Source organism: Lycorma delicatula, chromosome 1, assembly GCF_047948215.1.
Source record: "Lycorma delicatula isolate Av1 chromosome 1, ASM4794821v1, whole genome shotgun sequence".
Taxonomy (NCBI): domain Eukaryota; kingdom Metazoa; phylum Arthropoda; class Insecta; order Hemiptera; family Fulgoridae; genus Lycorma; species Lycorma delicatula.
In genome coordinates, this window is record NC_134455.1 from 349,169,774 (window position 1) to 349,184,012 (window position 14,239).

The 14,239-nt window shown below is 29.5% G+C and overlaps 1 protein-coding gene across 4 annotated transcripts in view; it reads right to left on the reverse strand.

The window, feature by feature from the left end:
• Positions 1-14,239, reverse strand: part of LOC142334452 (uncharacterized) — a 92,871-nt gene that overhangs the window by 14,958 nt on the left and 63,674 nt on the right. For all 4 annotated transcript variants that reach the window (XM_075382477.1, XM_075382474.1, XM_075382475.1 and 1 more), the window contains 3 exons: positions 10,697-10,795; positions 4,157-4,257; positions 1,562-1,707 (listed from right to left, as the gene is read on the reverse strand). In XM_075382477.1, coding sequence (XP_075238592.1) covers positions 1,562-1,707; positions 4,157-4,257; positions 10,697-10,795 — 346 coding nt within the window. The remainder of the gene's footprint in view (positions 1-1,561; positions 1,708-4,156; positions 4,258-10,696; positions 10,796-14,239) is intronic.

Genomic DNA, 14,239 nt, shown 5'->3' on the forward strand with positions numbered 1-14,239 from the left:
GTCTGTCCCCGGTATGAAGCTGAACATATCAGAGTTGTCAGACAACTAGAGAGAGTAAATTCCTTTCTTGATCTGCAAGCCAATTAGAAGGCTCGCAGAGAATGGACTATTGTGGCTGGCTTCCTTCATTTCCTCAGGCTCAGCAGGACTACTGAGAGAGTATAAGTAGAATAAAAGCCTGGGTGGGAAGGACCGCTTGGACAATTGACTGACTGGAGGTAGGTGTATTGGCATTGAGCCACAGTTACATAGAGATTGATGTGATTATTTTGACTGTTTAGCTGTTGGCGGAACGTTGACTCCAGTGCCGAGGGCATGGGTTACAATGTAGCTGTGAGGTGTAGCGGTATCTCGATGATGGTTAAAATAGAGTAAATGTCATGTGGGACTCTGCGATGGAGCTGAGCGGGAGTAGGAGGTCTGTCTGCCTCTCCCTAGTGGACCAGACTGGAGTCGGTAAATTAAGCTCAGCCTAGGGTATGAGCTAAAATGAATTCACTAAGGGAACTAGGAGTAAACTCCATTGTTGCAAGCAACATTGCTGGTGGTATGTTATTATTTATATTGCCTCGATCGAAGCAACATTTACAAATTGGCTCTGTCAAATGTAGAACTAGGGGCGGAGTTCGTGCTTCCGCGAACTCGGTTAGCTAGTTTAGAGGGAAACGATTTGGACATTCAAGATGTCTGTATGAGGCCTGCAGCGAAGGCAAAAGCTGAGTTAAAAAGTCAACAATGTAAATGCCTCGGTAGACATTTACATTGGTGGGATCCCAATCGAGGCCTGGCTTATTACTGTGAGGTGTAATCAGTAGATGGTCTAAAAGACGACTCCCATTAAAGCCCATCAGGGCTTGGAACAGGGGGTGACTGGAATCGTCACACAGTAGGAGTCTTCCCTACGGGGGTTGGGTTGTGTACTATTATCAGCTCTTGAATACAAAGATAGCTGTCTATTAGAACAAAAGGCATGACCAGATTATGATTCTCCTTCACAATAATGCCCGGTAACATACAGTTGTTAACACTTTGTTAAACTGGACAGAATTTATAGGAAACTTTAAAATATCTCCTGTGTGGTCCAAATATACCTCCCCTCGTATTCTTTTTGTTTGAGCCATTGAAGGAGGGCATAGATTTTAGAATGACAAATAAATAGAGGAGTTCATGAGCAATTGGCTCATGAGACATCCTCAAATTTTATATGAAGGGATTCACAAACTCCTCACATGTTAGGAAAAATTTGTAAAATTTCAGAAGAATATGTAGAAAAAAATAAAGATGTTTTTTATTTTTAGTCTGTACTAATAAATGTTAAAAACAAAATTCCAGTTTATATTTGACTGAACCTCATAGTAATCTACAGCTAAAGATGATCTAAATATTAAAAGTCTCTCAACTGTTTAATTTTGTTTCATTAATATTGTTTTCAACATACAATTATGGAGAAAAATTATTAAATTACATTATGTGTTATCTACATTAACATTATGCTAAACACACATTAATACTTAATCTGACATAATTTAACTAGAAAAACAAATATATCTTAAAATAATACCTGTTCAACAAGCCACTTTTTCAAGCAGTCATGGTGTACAACAGATATATCACCACGACAAGCACAAGGTTGAATGAGAGGTCCCATGTCAGTACGATCTAAATCGCGACAAATATAACATTCTTGGCTAAGACATGAATCTTCCCCTGCGTTCAAAAAATTAAATTACTGATGTAATTGTTATAATTAATAGAAGATATACCTACTAAAATAAAAAAATACATCTAATAATATTTAAATATTTAGAACTTACATAATGGTATTCAAATGAAAGAAATAACTTGCTGCCTGATGCAATATCAACTGTTAAATACTAATTTTCTACAAAAAGCCAACAACTGCCTCGGAATGCTTTAAATGGAAAAGTAAAATTCATTTTCTTTCCTCAATGGCTGGATTTTTTCTGTACTAAAGGTTTTTCCAATACTTTGGCCAATTCAGGAAAGGGATAGGGATAATGAAAGTGATTTTCAAGAGTAATCTTGTAGCGTCTTTCTCTCTTCTCTTCTTTTTCACCTTGAAAAACATAATTCTAAGGCATTTTTATTCTCAGAGATTTTCCCCTATATGCAACCGTTTAGGAGCTACAGGCTCGAACTTAAAAACCAAAATGGCAACTAACTCCATTTTTTGTAAACAGTAAAAATTAATTTTAAATTAAGAAAATAATGCTCATAAATTTGTGATGGAACATTTAAATGTATTAAATATTTTATTTATTTGTAGAAAGAAATAAATTACATAATATTGTAGAAAATATTTTTTTGTAAATTAAGACGCCTAGATTTTCAGCAACAGTTGTGAATTTAATTTTGTAAATTTTAACAGTGCAGTAATTAAATGATTTAATATTAACATAATATTATTTATTTCCTAAATTGTAATAAAAAAAATATTTGCAAATATCTTTCTTTTGTATTGTTGATATATTTTTTTTTGTAAATTATACTGAAAAATAATTTGTTGATTTCATTAAATTAATTAATGCTCATAAATTGAAATAAAACATAACTATTTTGTCAATCTTGTTTTATTTTTCATTTATTAAGATTAGTATAGAATTTGGGCCACTGATTTATAAATGTTGTAAAACTTTTACTATAAAAAACATGTAACATTTTTAAAAGTTAACAAAAATAATGTAATATTATAAAAATTGAATTCCATTAAAACAATAACAAAATGTGTAAAATTACAACACTGAGGACTTAAATTCAACTCATAGGGGGACATATAGACAGGTACAACTAGAGAAGTATAGTTCCTGTTACATGTCTCTTACTGTTAATAACCAAGATTTAAATCTCTAAATATTTCTTATTATTAAATAGATATCAGGCTTTCGTGCAGATGTGTAGCTTTCTACTAATATTCTTTAAATTTATTGAATCATAAAGATTCTTAAATGAAAATAATGCTAAAATAAGCCTAACAATAAGCCTTATGGCTTATGGCTTATTGTTAGGTTTAATGTTATGGAGTATCTGCAGTTTATAAATGCAAAGATTCAATCGCTTGGAAATATCATGGACACTGCTTTTAGGAACATTTAGTTGACAACTAACATTATGAACTGAACATTTGGACTTTGTTAGAAAGACAGCTAATTCTTTCTCTGCTTTCAAAACATCCTTTCAAATTTTTTGTGTGTTCTTTCAAAACGCTATCAGTTTCCAAAAACTGCACCATTTATGTAAGTTTTTGTTACTTGGAGAATTTCTATAATAGACTTCATATAACTTTGTACAACATTCACTGATTTTGTTTCTGTGAACCAGTATGCGCACTGTGCTTGCCATGTTTCTAAAGCCTGGGCTTATAAACTGTTTCACCTGGGCAATGATCTAATGCAGCTGCTATCTGACTGAGAATGTTTAATGCATTGGGTTACGAATGAGGTTGATCATGGAAGGAAAGGAGGTGTGTAGAAGTTCAAGAAAAATTATAAAAATGTGCAACAATACAGAAGTGAATGTACTTCTGTTATCAAGACTGTAAACTTATTGGTAATTCTTTCAAAGATTTTTATTTACTGTGATTTAATTAAATTAATAAAAAATATAATATAAAGAGATAAATGAAAATAATAAAAACAATCCAAAAATCTACTGCTTTTGACATTATGAATTGTTTTTGAAGTTCTAACAAACAACTTGGGAAGTCATTTTCTCTATCCACCAAATCCATTAAAAAACTGATAGGTGGCACTCACCCGTGAATCTATCTTGGTAAACACAACAACCATTTTGTTATATTGCAAAACAACTATTAACTTTATTACAGATTTGGTAAATTTTTGGTCAAAGTACTTGAATGTCAATGGCCTTAATCAGAAACAAATGAAGGTGAACTCAAAGACTACCTCTGCGTCAAAGAAAAAACTGCTGTTACTGAATACATTAACAAAAATATCATTTGTTTGGCCGAATTTGACTGAAATAGATACATGTAACTGTCATAAGCTCTTGAATTTTGAATAAATGAAAGAATTGAATAGCATAAGTTTGATTTTAAACATTCCAGATAAAAATAATTTTGTATAGCAAAAAAATCGATATATTATAGTAACATTATAAAATATCCTATTTATATTACCTGACATCTTTCCCTTTTCTTCGATTTCATCATTCTGTAAATTACTCACTTCTGTCTTTTTTATTATACGTTTTGGGTTTAAAATCCATAATTGTTCTGGACTAAAAAAAAAAAAATATGTATATAAATATGTATAAAATGGTAAAAATTAATGTATTACAATTTTTAGTATAATTAGTGTTCAAAATGTTTAATACTGCAGACCATTATTTTCTTACCGAAGACCAAACCTCAGAGAGAAATATTTTGGCAGTCATTACTTGAAAACTTTTCTTATGTTTAGCGTAGAGCTAAACATAAGAAAAGTTTTCAAGTTTCTGAAATCAATTTCAGAAATAGTGTCTGTTCTATATAAACAATGGGTGTCTGAAAAAGAACTCTGCAGTTTTAAATCAAATAAAATTTATTACATTTAGAATTAAAAATGTTTATGGACTAAAGTTTTTTTTACCTCTTAATGTAACTCAATAAGAACACAGTTCTGCAAACAACAAACTGATAATCCGCTTAATTTCACACTCTGGTGAGCAAATCTGGAGGAATTGTTTTCACAGTTGCTGTTATTCTTTGGTGTAGGTGATCTAGTGTCTGGAATTTTTCTTGATATACAATGTCTTTCACACAGCACCAAAAGAAGAAATCCATCTGCATCAAATTAGGACTTCATGATGGAAGCTTCTCTGCCTACCCAGCCTTCTGGGAACCTGTCATTGACCGCAGTTCACACAACTTCTCTACAATGTGGAGGGGGTCCATCTGGTTGGAAAATTAGGCCCTTGATATTTTCAATCTGTGGAAACACAAATTTCTCTAACATGTCTGAACATACTACACCTTTAATAGTCTGCTGATGGAAAAAAATGAGCCAAAAATGTAATTATGCACAATACATTACCAGACATTAACTACTGGACAAATCCACCAATTTGTGTGGATTTTCTTAGCCCCATACTTGATAAATAGGATGATTCATGATTCCATAGAAATATCACTTCAACAGAGAATAAAATGCACTGCAGATAGGTTTCATCAGCTGAAATGAAATTAATTAAACAAATTTCATTCAAAGAGTTTGTTACAAATTAAACCCTTTGTGGCTTATTGCTAGGTTTAATGTTATGGAGTAACTGCAGTTTCAAAACGCAAAGTTTCAATCACTTGCAAACATCATGGACACTGCATTTTGGAACATTTAGTTGATAATTAACATTATGAACTGAACATTTAGATTTCGTTAGAAAGACAGCTTAATTCTTTCTGTGCTTTCAAAACTCTTATCAGTTTCTAAAAGCTGCACCGCTTGTGTAAGTTTTTATCACTTGGAGAATTTCTATAATAGACTCACACATAACTTTGTACAACAGTCACCGATTTTGTTTCTGTGAACCAGTATGCGCACTGTGCTTATCGTAATTCTGAACCCTACTGGGCTTATAAACAGTTTCACCTGGACAATGATCAAATGCAGTTGCTATCTAACTGAGACGGTGTAAACTAAAACTTACTTGTTGCTTCAAAATTATGCACAAAGCACTATTGAGTGCTGTAAATAAAAACTATTTCATTTTTAAAACTCTGGACTTCTTTTTCTAGTATAAAAAAAGTGATTCTAGAGCTAAACATAAGAAAAAATTTAATTAACACCTGCCAAAAGATTTCATTCTGATTTCTGCTCTAAAGGTAAGATAATGCAGTACAAACATTTTTTGGATACTAATTGTAATAAAAGATTAATGTATTTTTATCTGAATCAACAAGAAGGAAAATTACAACAAAATGGTTTCCTGAACTTTATCTTAAATATCTTTTTAGAAAAACTATAAAAACTAAAAAAAAAAACAAATAAAAAAAAGAAATAAAATAGCCTTATTAAACTGCCAGTAAACAAATAATAATTTGCTTACTGAAAAAAATTCAGAATAAAGTCAATAAAATCCAAATACTACTCTGAGAAATTGGACTTCAATTAAAATCAAAACAAGTTTTGCGATTCTAAATAGTAGGTCACTCAAAAAACCAAAATTATCAATCAATATTAAAGTTAATAAAAATTTAACTGATTTATCTTGAAGATATGTTGAAAAAAAACAAACTTCATTAGTTTCTAATGAACATTAACAAATTCAACCAATAAAAAATCGATCCAATTATTAACTAGTTAATAAAGATATTGTGTTGGACATCTCAAAATCATCTTCACATTTATTTATAAGTACAGCAGAATTTAAAATTTTAGCGATCGTTCATCTTGTATAACTTTAAGTTTATACCCTTTTACTTTCATCTGATTTCATAAACAATAATTTAATGGAGCGGGTATGGAGATCTTGGTGGGTTAATTAACAAGTTTTCAATGAAGAATCGATTGTTCATGAAGGACAAAATGATCATTTAAAAATTTTGTTACATGATTAGTAGAATGTAGAAGAGCTCCATCATGTTGAAAATACATTTCCATTCATTTTGATAGTAGATCATTTTCCAGCAGAGAAAAAATTAATTCTGTAAAAAATGTAGGTAATTTGTAAATTTGGCCTGTAAGATGATGCTTTAATATGAAAGGGCCAATTAACTAATTATCTATCTTAACACATCAAATATTCATTAAAAATCTATACTCGCAGTTTGTATCTACAGTATCATGTGAATTCTTTACTGAAAACAATTGAAAATTTAAATGTTGTTGATTACATCACAAATAAAAGTAACTTCATTTGTAATCAACAGTCATTAAAGTAAGCAGTGATTCACATTAATTCATTTACAAAATTGCAGTCGTGCAACATAATATTTTCACTGATGATGGTGCACAATAAACTGATTCAAACCATGAAAATGTAATGTTTACCATGTATGAGTTTTTGTAATATTAATTGGCCTAGGTATTTTTTACAAACTTGTTGAGCTACATACAAATGTTTAAAGAATAGGATATTCTGCAACTGAAGGTTTAGCATTTCTATTGAAAAATTCATAAACGTAAAGTATCATGTATTCAGCCATGAGTAAATAAGTGAGGTACCACTGTTACAAAACAATTGTAACAAAATTTTAATAATTACAATTAAAGTTGAATTTAAATTTTAAACATAAGTAAGTACAATTTAAAATTAAATTACAAATTATCTCTTCAAAAGGTTTAGCAGTTATCCAAGATGTTTTACTATGGCGATACTGTTAGGGTTTTTACATTTTTAAAATTTCTTGGTTTTACGATTTTCTGATTACTAACAAAGGACGTTTCTCAGTCCCTGTCATAGTACTACAGACAAAATTGGTGATTCGTTCTTTTGAAAGTTTTCTGCCTATACCTTTTTCTCCTTTGAATTTTTATTTTTATCAGATTCTTTAAAAAAAAAAGTCTTACTTCATGGGCACTGAATAAGTCTTCTTCCTTGTAACCATTATGCATTCTCGCCACACAGTTTTTAACCAGTTATTCATAGTATTCAAATCAAGATCTTTTGCTTTCCCGTTAATTTTGACCAAAGAAATGATGTGGTATTACTTAAATCTTTCTAACCAACCATCAAAAGCTTTAAAATTGTCACAGACTAACCTTTGAGTGAAGAGTTTGGCTTGAGTTTATAACAGGAGTATGTTTACTGGAAAATTTACTCTTGGAAAGTAAAACAGCTTGATCAATTTGTTCAAGTCTGGTTTCAAAAACTTTTTAAAATTACTCCCTTCACTACAAGGTAACTAAATTTTGTCTTTTTTTCTATATTGTGCCTACTGATGATGAGCTTGCTAAGTTAAACTTATGACAAACATCAACTTGTTTAACACCTTTCTCTAGTTTAAGAATGACTTCCACTTTTTCTTGCAAGAATAATCAGTTAAAAAAAAAACTTGGTTTAAACAATGAAAAAACTGTACACTGTACAGACTGTTACACTAATTTAACAGAAAAGATAACCTGCAAACGAACAACTGGGCAGGCTGATCAACTGACTTCAGTCATTGTAATGTGATGTTTTTCCTGGAAAAGCAAGGTTGGCAGGAAGTGCTGAACACTGACTGCCCATTTTCTGCTGTAAAATAGTAGTATTTTATTCAGTAGTACAGCAGCCTACTACCTGCTATGGCTCAGCAATTACTCTTCACAAGATAAAAGTCACATTTTAACAGCCCATCCTCTTAATATACAGTTGTAAAATTTTATGAACACTTTATTTTCATGTAAAAAAAGTAGTTGGCTTGACATAACAGGCTGTCGCGTTAGAACAATTACAGAGATTACTGGGATTTCATCAGTCGTAATAAAGAGATTAAAATGCTGCACTTTAGTATAACAATGTGGACCAACAGATATTGCTGCTATAGTGAGATTTCCATTATAGAGTACAGCACGGAAATTTGACTGTATATATACACATACACATATAAATATCATGCTGTACTGATCTTAAATAAACACAAAATTTATAAGGAAACCAAAACTGGCAATTAAAACAAATTAAAAGATTTAAGAAAATAAAATTTCATTTTATTTAAAATAAAGTATCAAAAGTAATGACTTATATCCTTGCTGTAATCAACTTTATTAAATGGGTTCAACAAAACTCACGAGGGTGTTGATATACAAGCTTATATACTTTTAGAATCTTAAGATAAGGTAGTAAAATGCAATTTAAAATAAAATAAAAACTCAGTCTCAAGTTCGATTGACATAAGTCTTTGAAAAGAAATCCAAAAGAAAGAAAAAAAAATTTAAGTTAAATAGTTGGTCTTATAAAGAACAACATTAATATATATATATATATATATATATATATTTATATACACCACTCCTTCCACTAAATAATGTACCAGAAATTGAAAGAAATAACAGAAATAATGCACGAGAGGATATTGCCCATATTAGAGCATAGGTCATATTTTAAACGATGAATGATAATAAAATTCCCAAGAAAATCCTCCTCTTTTATTTAAAAAGAAAATTAAAACTGTATATTGTAAGTTAACAAAGACTTAAAATGAAGCAAGAATAGAAATTCTGGACTTACAAAATGAGGAATTAATCAAATAAAAATGTAAAGAAATTTCAGAAAGGAGAGTTTTCTATGAATAAATCCAAAAACAAACAAGAATATTAATCAAAAAGTTCAGAAAAAACCCAGTGAGAGATTTAAAAAGTATTGCCAAGAAAGGAAGGAAAATCTAACCAGAAATAATTTTTCTAAGCATCCAAAAAGATGCTTAGAAAAATGTTTAATCTAATGCATAGTAGATTGAAGAAAAAATAAATTTAAAAGAAAGAGTTGTAAAAGTTTCCTGGCTTTGCCCTTGATTTAATTTCAAATACTCTGTAGTGTATTAATGACTTAATTATGCATTTCGTAAAATATTCAGTAAAAGCATTTTTGGTCCCAGTTTTCTTCTTAACCAAATGAAGTTTTTCATTTCAAAACTATAATGAGAGTTCAATAATTAAAAAAAATTAAAAGTTTTAATAAAAAAAGAATTGGTCATATCTGACCCCCCCCCCCCCTTAGCAATTACTTATTAAATTTTCAATAACAGCCACTACTTGAAAAATACATAAAACTATGGAAAATTATAAAAATTAAAAAAAAAAATTAGATTTTTCAATCGGTACCATGAGATCCCTCTTTAAAAAAAACAACATATCTTTTACATTAATACTAGATAAAGTTGGATTTTCAATTTTGAAAATTAAAGTTTAAATTAATTTGTATTTTAAACAGAGAATTCCACTCAGCTTCCTTGATTTTTGAGCATAAATGATTATTATCAGAGTATTTATTTACATCAATAAGTCAACCAGATTTGGTGCAGTGTTATTCAACAAGGCTAAAAAAATTATAGTTTACTGGAAAAAAAAAGTATAAGTTATGGGTACTGCGATGAACTCTTGCTGATGAGGTCAGAAATCAGGCCAAAGCTGGGATGTATATTCAGCCAAATATTTGCGCCAAATTTCAATTGAAGTAAATTTTAATTCAATTATTTAGAAATTAACTGAATTAATAATTATTTAGAAATAATATTGAACATCCCCCCACTCTTACATTTGACTGACTTCATATTTTTAAAATTTTATACCTTAAAAGTATTTTCATTGTACTAATTTACTTTCTAATTGTACATTAAAAATGTTAAAAAACCTGCCCTTTTTTAATTTTGTCCAAAATTTAATGTAATCAATGTTCCACATATAGAAATTTTTGAGCTATTTTTGAAAAAATTAAGTCAAGACAAAGCCAGTTCAGAGATAATAATTAAAATACAGAACACACCATTAATATGTGTGTGAGTGTTTACATGTAGCTAATCTTCTGGATATTTCTATTTTATTGTATTCTTTATACTAAGGGGGTGAATAATTTTCATAAACCCTGATACTTGAAATTTTGGCTGATTGTTATACTCTCACTTTACAGCTACACTGCTGTAACAGCAATACATCTGTAGCCAGGAATGTAAAACAAATTGTTTCCTTGGCAGCATGATTTCAATTTATTAGAAAAAAATAAAATAATAAATAAATGGCCAAAAGAAAAAAAAATATTTTACCTCATACAATTCCAAAGAACACAAGGAAACCACAAAGCAACGCCAATTTCAACAACTCTAAACACTAAGTCGTGCCAATTTCGACTATACAGAGGGACCCTGAAACAATTCATAATTATATAGATTAAAATTAAACAAAGATTAATTATATACAAAAAACAAAATCACTAAATTAATTACAAATATTTCATGGAAATTTTAACTCAAAAATAATTATATAGCAGTCTAAGTAAAATGCAAAAGTTACTTTTGTAAGATACTTTATCAACATTTCCAAGATGAAAAAAAAACAGTAGAAAGCGCTACCTCACTTTGTAAAGATTCACACTGCAGATATATAATAATGCAATAATATATTAAATATACAAAATTATTAAATACATTAAGTTATTGTAAATTACTTATACAGTTAAAAATCATAAATATTAAAATTAGATTACAGTACCTGTTTTGGGAATTCCCATAAATGGTAATCACAACATTTCTGCTGTCAATAAAGTGAAATTTTGGATGATTTTTTACATGAGAAACTGTCTTAGAATGATCAAATTGATCTCATTAACAATGAAATCAAACTGTACTGTTTTGTTCTGAAGCGTTTAAATAACACACTAAGCTCAATGATTAATTATAATTCTTTATGACTGATATATCATAATTATATATATATATATATATATATATCACATCCCCCTTTGATAAGTTTTTATTTGAGTTTTGTTATTTATGGGAGTATGAACAACCTCAGCGTTTGCTTGGGTGGATCAAGGGAAACTATGATAAAACCTTTATCAGAGCATCACACAAGTTACAGAGTTAATTATAAAATAAAAAATAAATGTGATTAAAATCTATGCTAATTATTTCCAATTAGAGACAAATGAAATAATTGTTAAGGTATCCATGTGAAGATAAAAATTAACTAAAAAATGTCAAATTCAGAAGACACTAATTAAAAAATTATTTGTTTAATTACTGTTATTTAAAAGTTAATCGATAGAATAATACTGTTTGCATAAAAAAAACTCTTTTAATTTTATTTCAAATAAATTGATAAGGAGAGTTTTTAAATGGTTTGTTAATTTATAAAAATGACACCAAAAAAGCTCTGTCAGAAGTCAAAATATTGTGCTGGGTTACAGGAAAACAGCTTTGTGGTCTGGTGTACACGACTCATGCTTAAAGGAAATTCAACGATTATCAGATATATTTTTATTATCTTGAAAAGCTTGTTTTGAATTTTCAAGGGAGCCTCCAAAAAATTGTTATATTTAGACAGGAATACACATGCGCATAATATTTAATAATGACAAGCTTAGCGGTTTATTAAGGCGCTTCAAAGCCAAATAGTAAACATCAAAACCTAACAATGATTAATAATCAGTTCAGTAAAAAAATAACATCAGTTTGAAACATAAGCTTAAAAAAGAAATCTTAAATAGTACTTAACAGATAATTATATCACTAAGTAATTAAATAAACAAAACTTTATTAAATTTAGTATTAGCCAGTAACCAGCCTACTCTTTTTAAGAATGTATAAAAATTGTGCACAGGCTATTTTTTATGTAAATGTATTCTTATATAAACAAAAAAACTACACTGTAAAAATTTTCACTCACTAAGTACTTAAAGAATCAATTAAAATTAACTGATTACATTCACTGTAAGACTGAACATTTGCATTTGATAATTCAACTGAGCAAATAAGTAAATAGAAAGTCTATTTATTACTTTTATTATTTATTCTATCTTATCAATGACTGCTGTTAACCTGGAAATATTTAGTGATTTATAAAGGTTCAAGACTGTTATAAAATTAATAAATTGATGATGAACTGTTTGACTTCAATTAATAAAAAAGGAGTTGCACTATTTATTATCAAATAATGTAATGATAAGTAATATAATACAATACAATTACAATTACTTCTTTCATTTAAGAGAATAATAACTCTTAATAATAAATATGACTTTTATTCTTATCAATATATAATAAATTATAAATATCACATTATGAATACATATCCTCCTCCATTAACAAAACCAAACTGCTGCAGGATTTGCTAGGATGATCAAAGGAAACTCTGGTAAAACCTTGGCATTTTATATGCACATGTGCATACACACGCACATGCAGAGAGAGAGAGAGAGAGGATGAAGGGAGAGGGAGAGGGAGAGAGTGAGAGAGATAGCGAATAACAGTTAAATAAAATAGACTTTTATTTAGAGCAATACAAAGACTAAATTTAACTGGAAAATGATTTTTATTGATAACTGATTTATTTTTCAAAACTGAAAAAACTAAAAAAACAGAAATTTCTGATATTCAAAATTAATAAAAGAAGTTTCAAAATAAATTATTTAATACAGGATAGTACTGAATCAACAATTGTAACAGTGTATTTAAGTCCTGTTAAAAAACTATAATTTTTGTTTAAATCAAATTAAAATAAGGAATAAATTCCATAAATTGGCAATAAAATAACAGTTGTCCAACAATTTTTTGATTATTTTTTTAATTGTAATTGTGTTGTTTTGTAAGCTTACAGTCAGGTTAAAGTTCATTAGTGCAATTTTCCTGTTAATACAAGTATCTGAATCTTGTTGATTATTGAAGTAATAATGCCATACTTATTTTTGAATGAAGAATATGCCAATATATATATGGTGTTTATTTATAGTGTGTGTGAAGGCAGTGCTACGGCCGCTGTTGAAGAATATTGATGTTATCCTAATCGCAGGATTCCAAACTCAAGAATTATTATTTGAGCATTTTGTATGTTACGGAAAATAGGATCTCTTCCTAACAGTAATCGTATCCCATACGACCGTTCTTTCCAGCATGATGTTAATGTCAATGTTAGCATTATTATTGCTGTTCAGCATAGTCCTGGTGTCAGTACAAGATGTCTTTCTAACTGGTTGAGAGTTTCACAAACTAAAGTATGGAGGACACTTAAGAATAACAACCTTTACCTGTATTATAAAAAAAATGCATAACATCTACATGCAGGAAACCCTGCCCTTTGCTTGGTGTTCTGCAATCTGTTAAATACTCAACAACTCTTCAAATATATTTTATTTACCAATGAGTAACAGTTCACTTGTGATAACATGCACAACATAAGAAACCAACACTCACTGGCAGAAGTAAACCCTCATGCAACAATGGAATGTAACTTTCAACAGTGATTTGCCATTAATGTACAGTGTGGGATTATTCATAATCAGTTGTTTGGACTGTTTATTTTCCAAGGGTGCTTAACAGGTGAGGCGTACTTACAGTTTTAAAAAAAAAAAATGATAGCCATTTATCCATGTTTCCACACTTCTCTTTCATTGTTTCCGCTTACTTAAATCAGCAATTCGCAGATAAATGGATCGGTCAAGGTGGTTCACAATCCTGGCCACCCAGATCACCAGATGTTACACCAATGAATTTTTGTGTACAGAGTTGGATGAAGTGTAATGTTTATAAGCTGAAAGTAAATACCTGAGAGGAGTTACTTGCCCGTATTGCTGATGCTTTTGCACTGTTAAA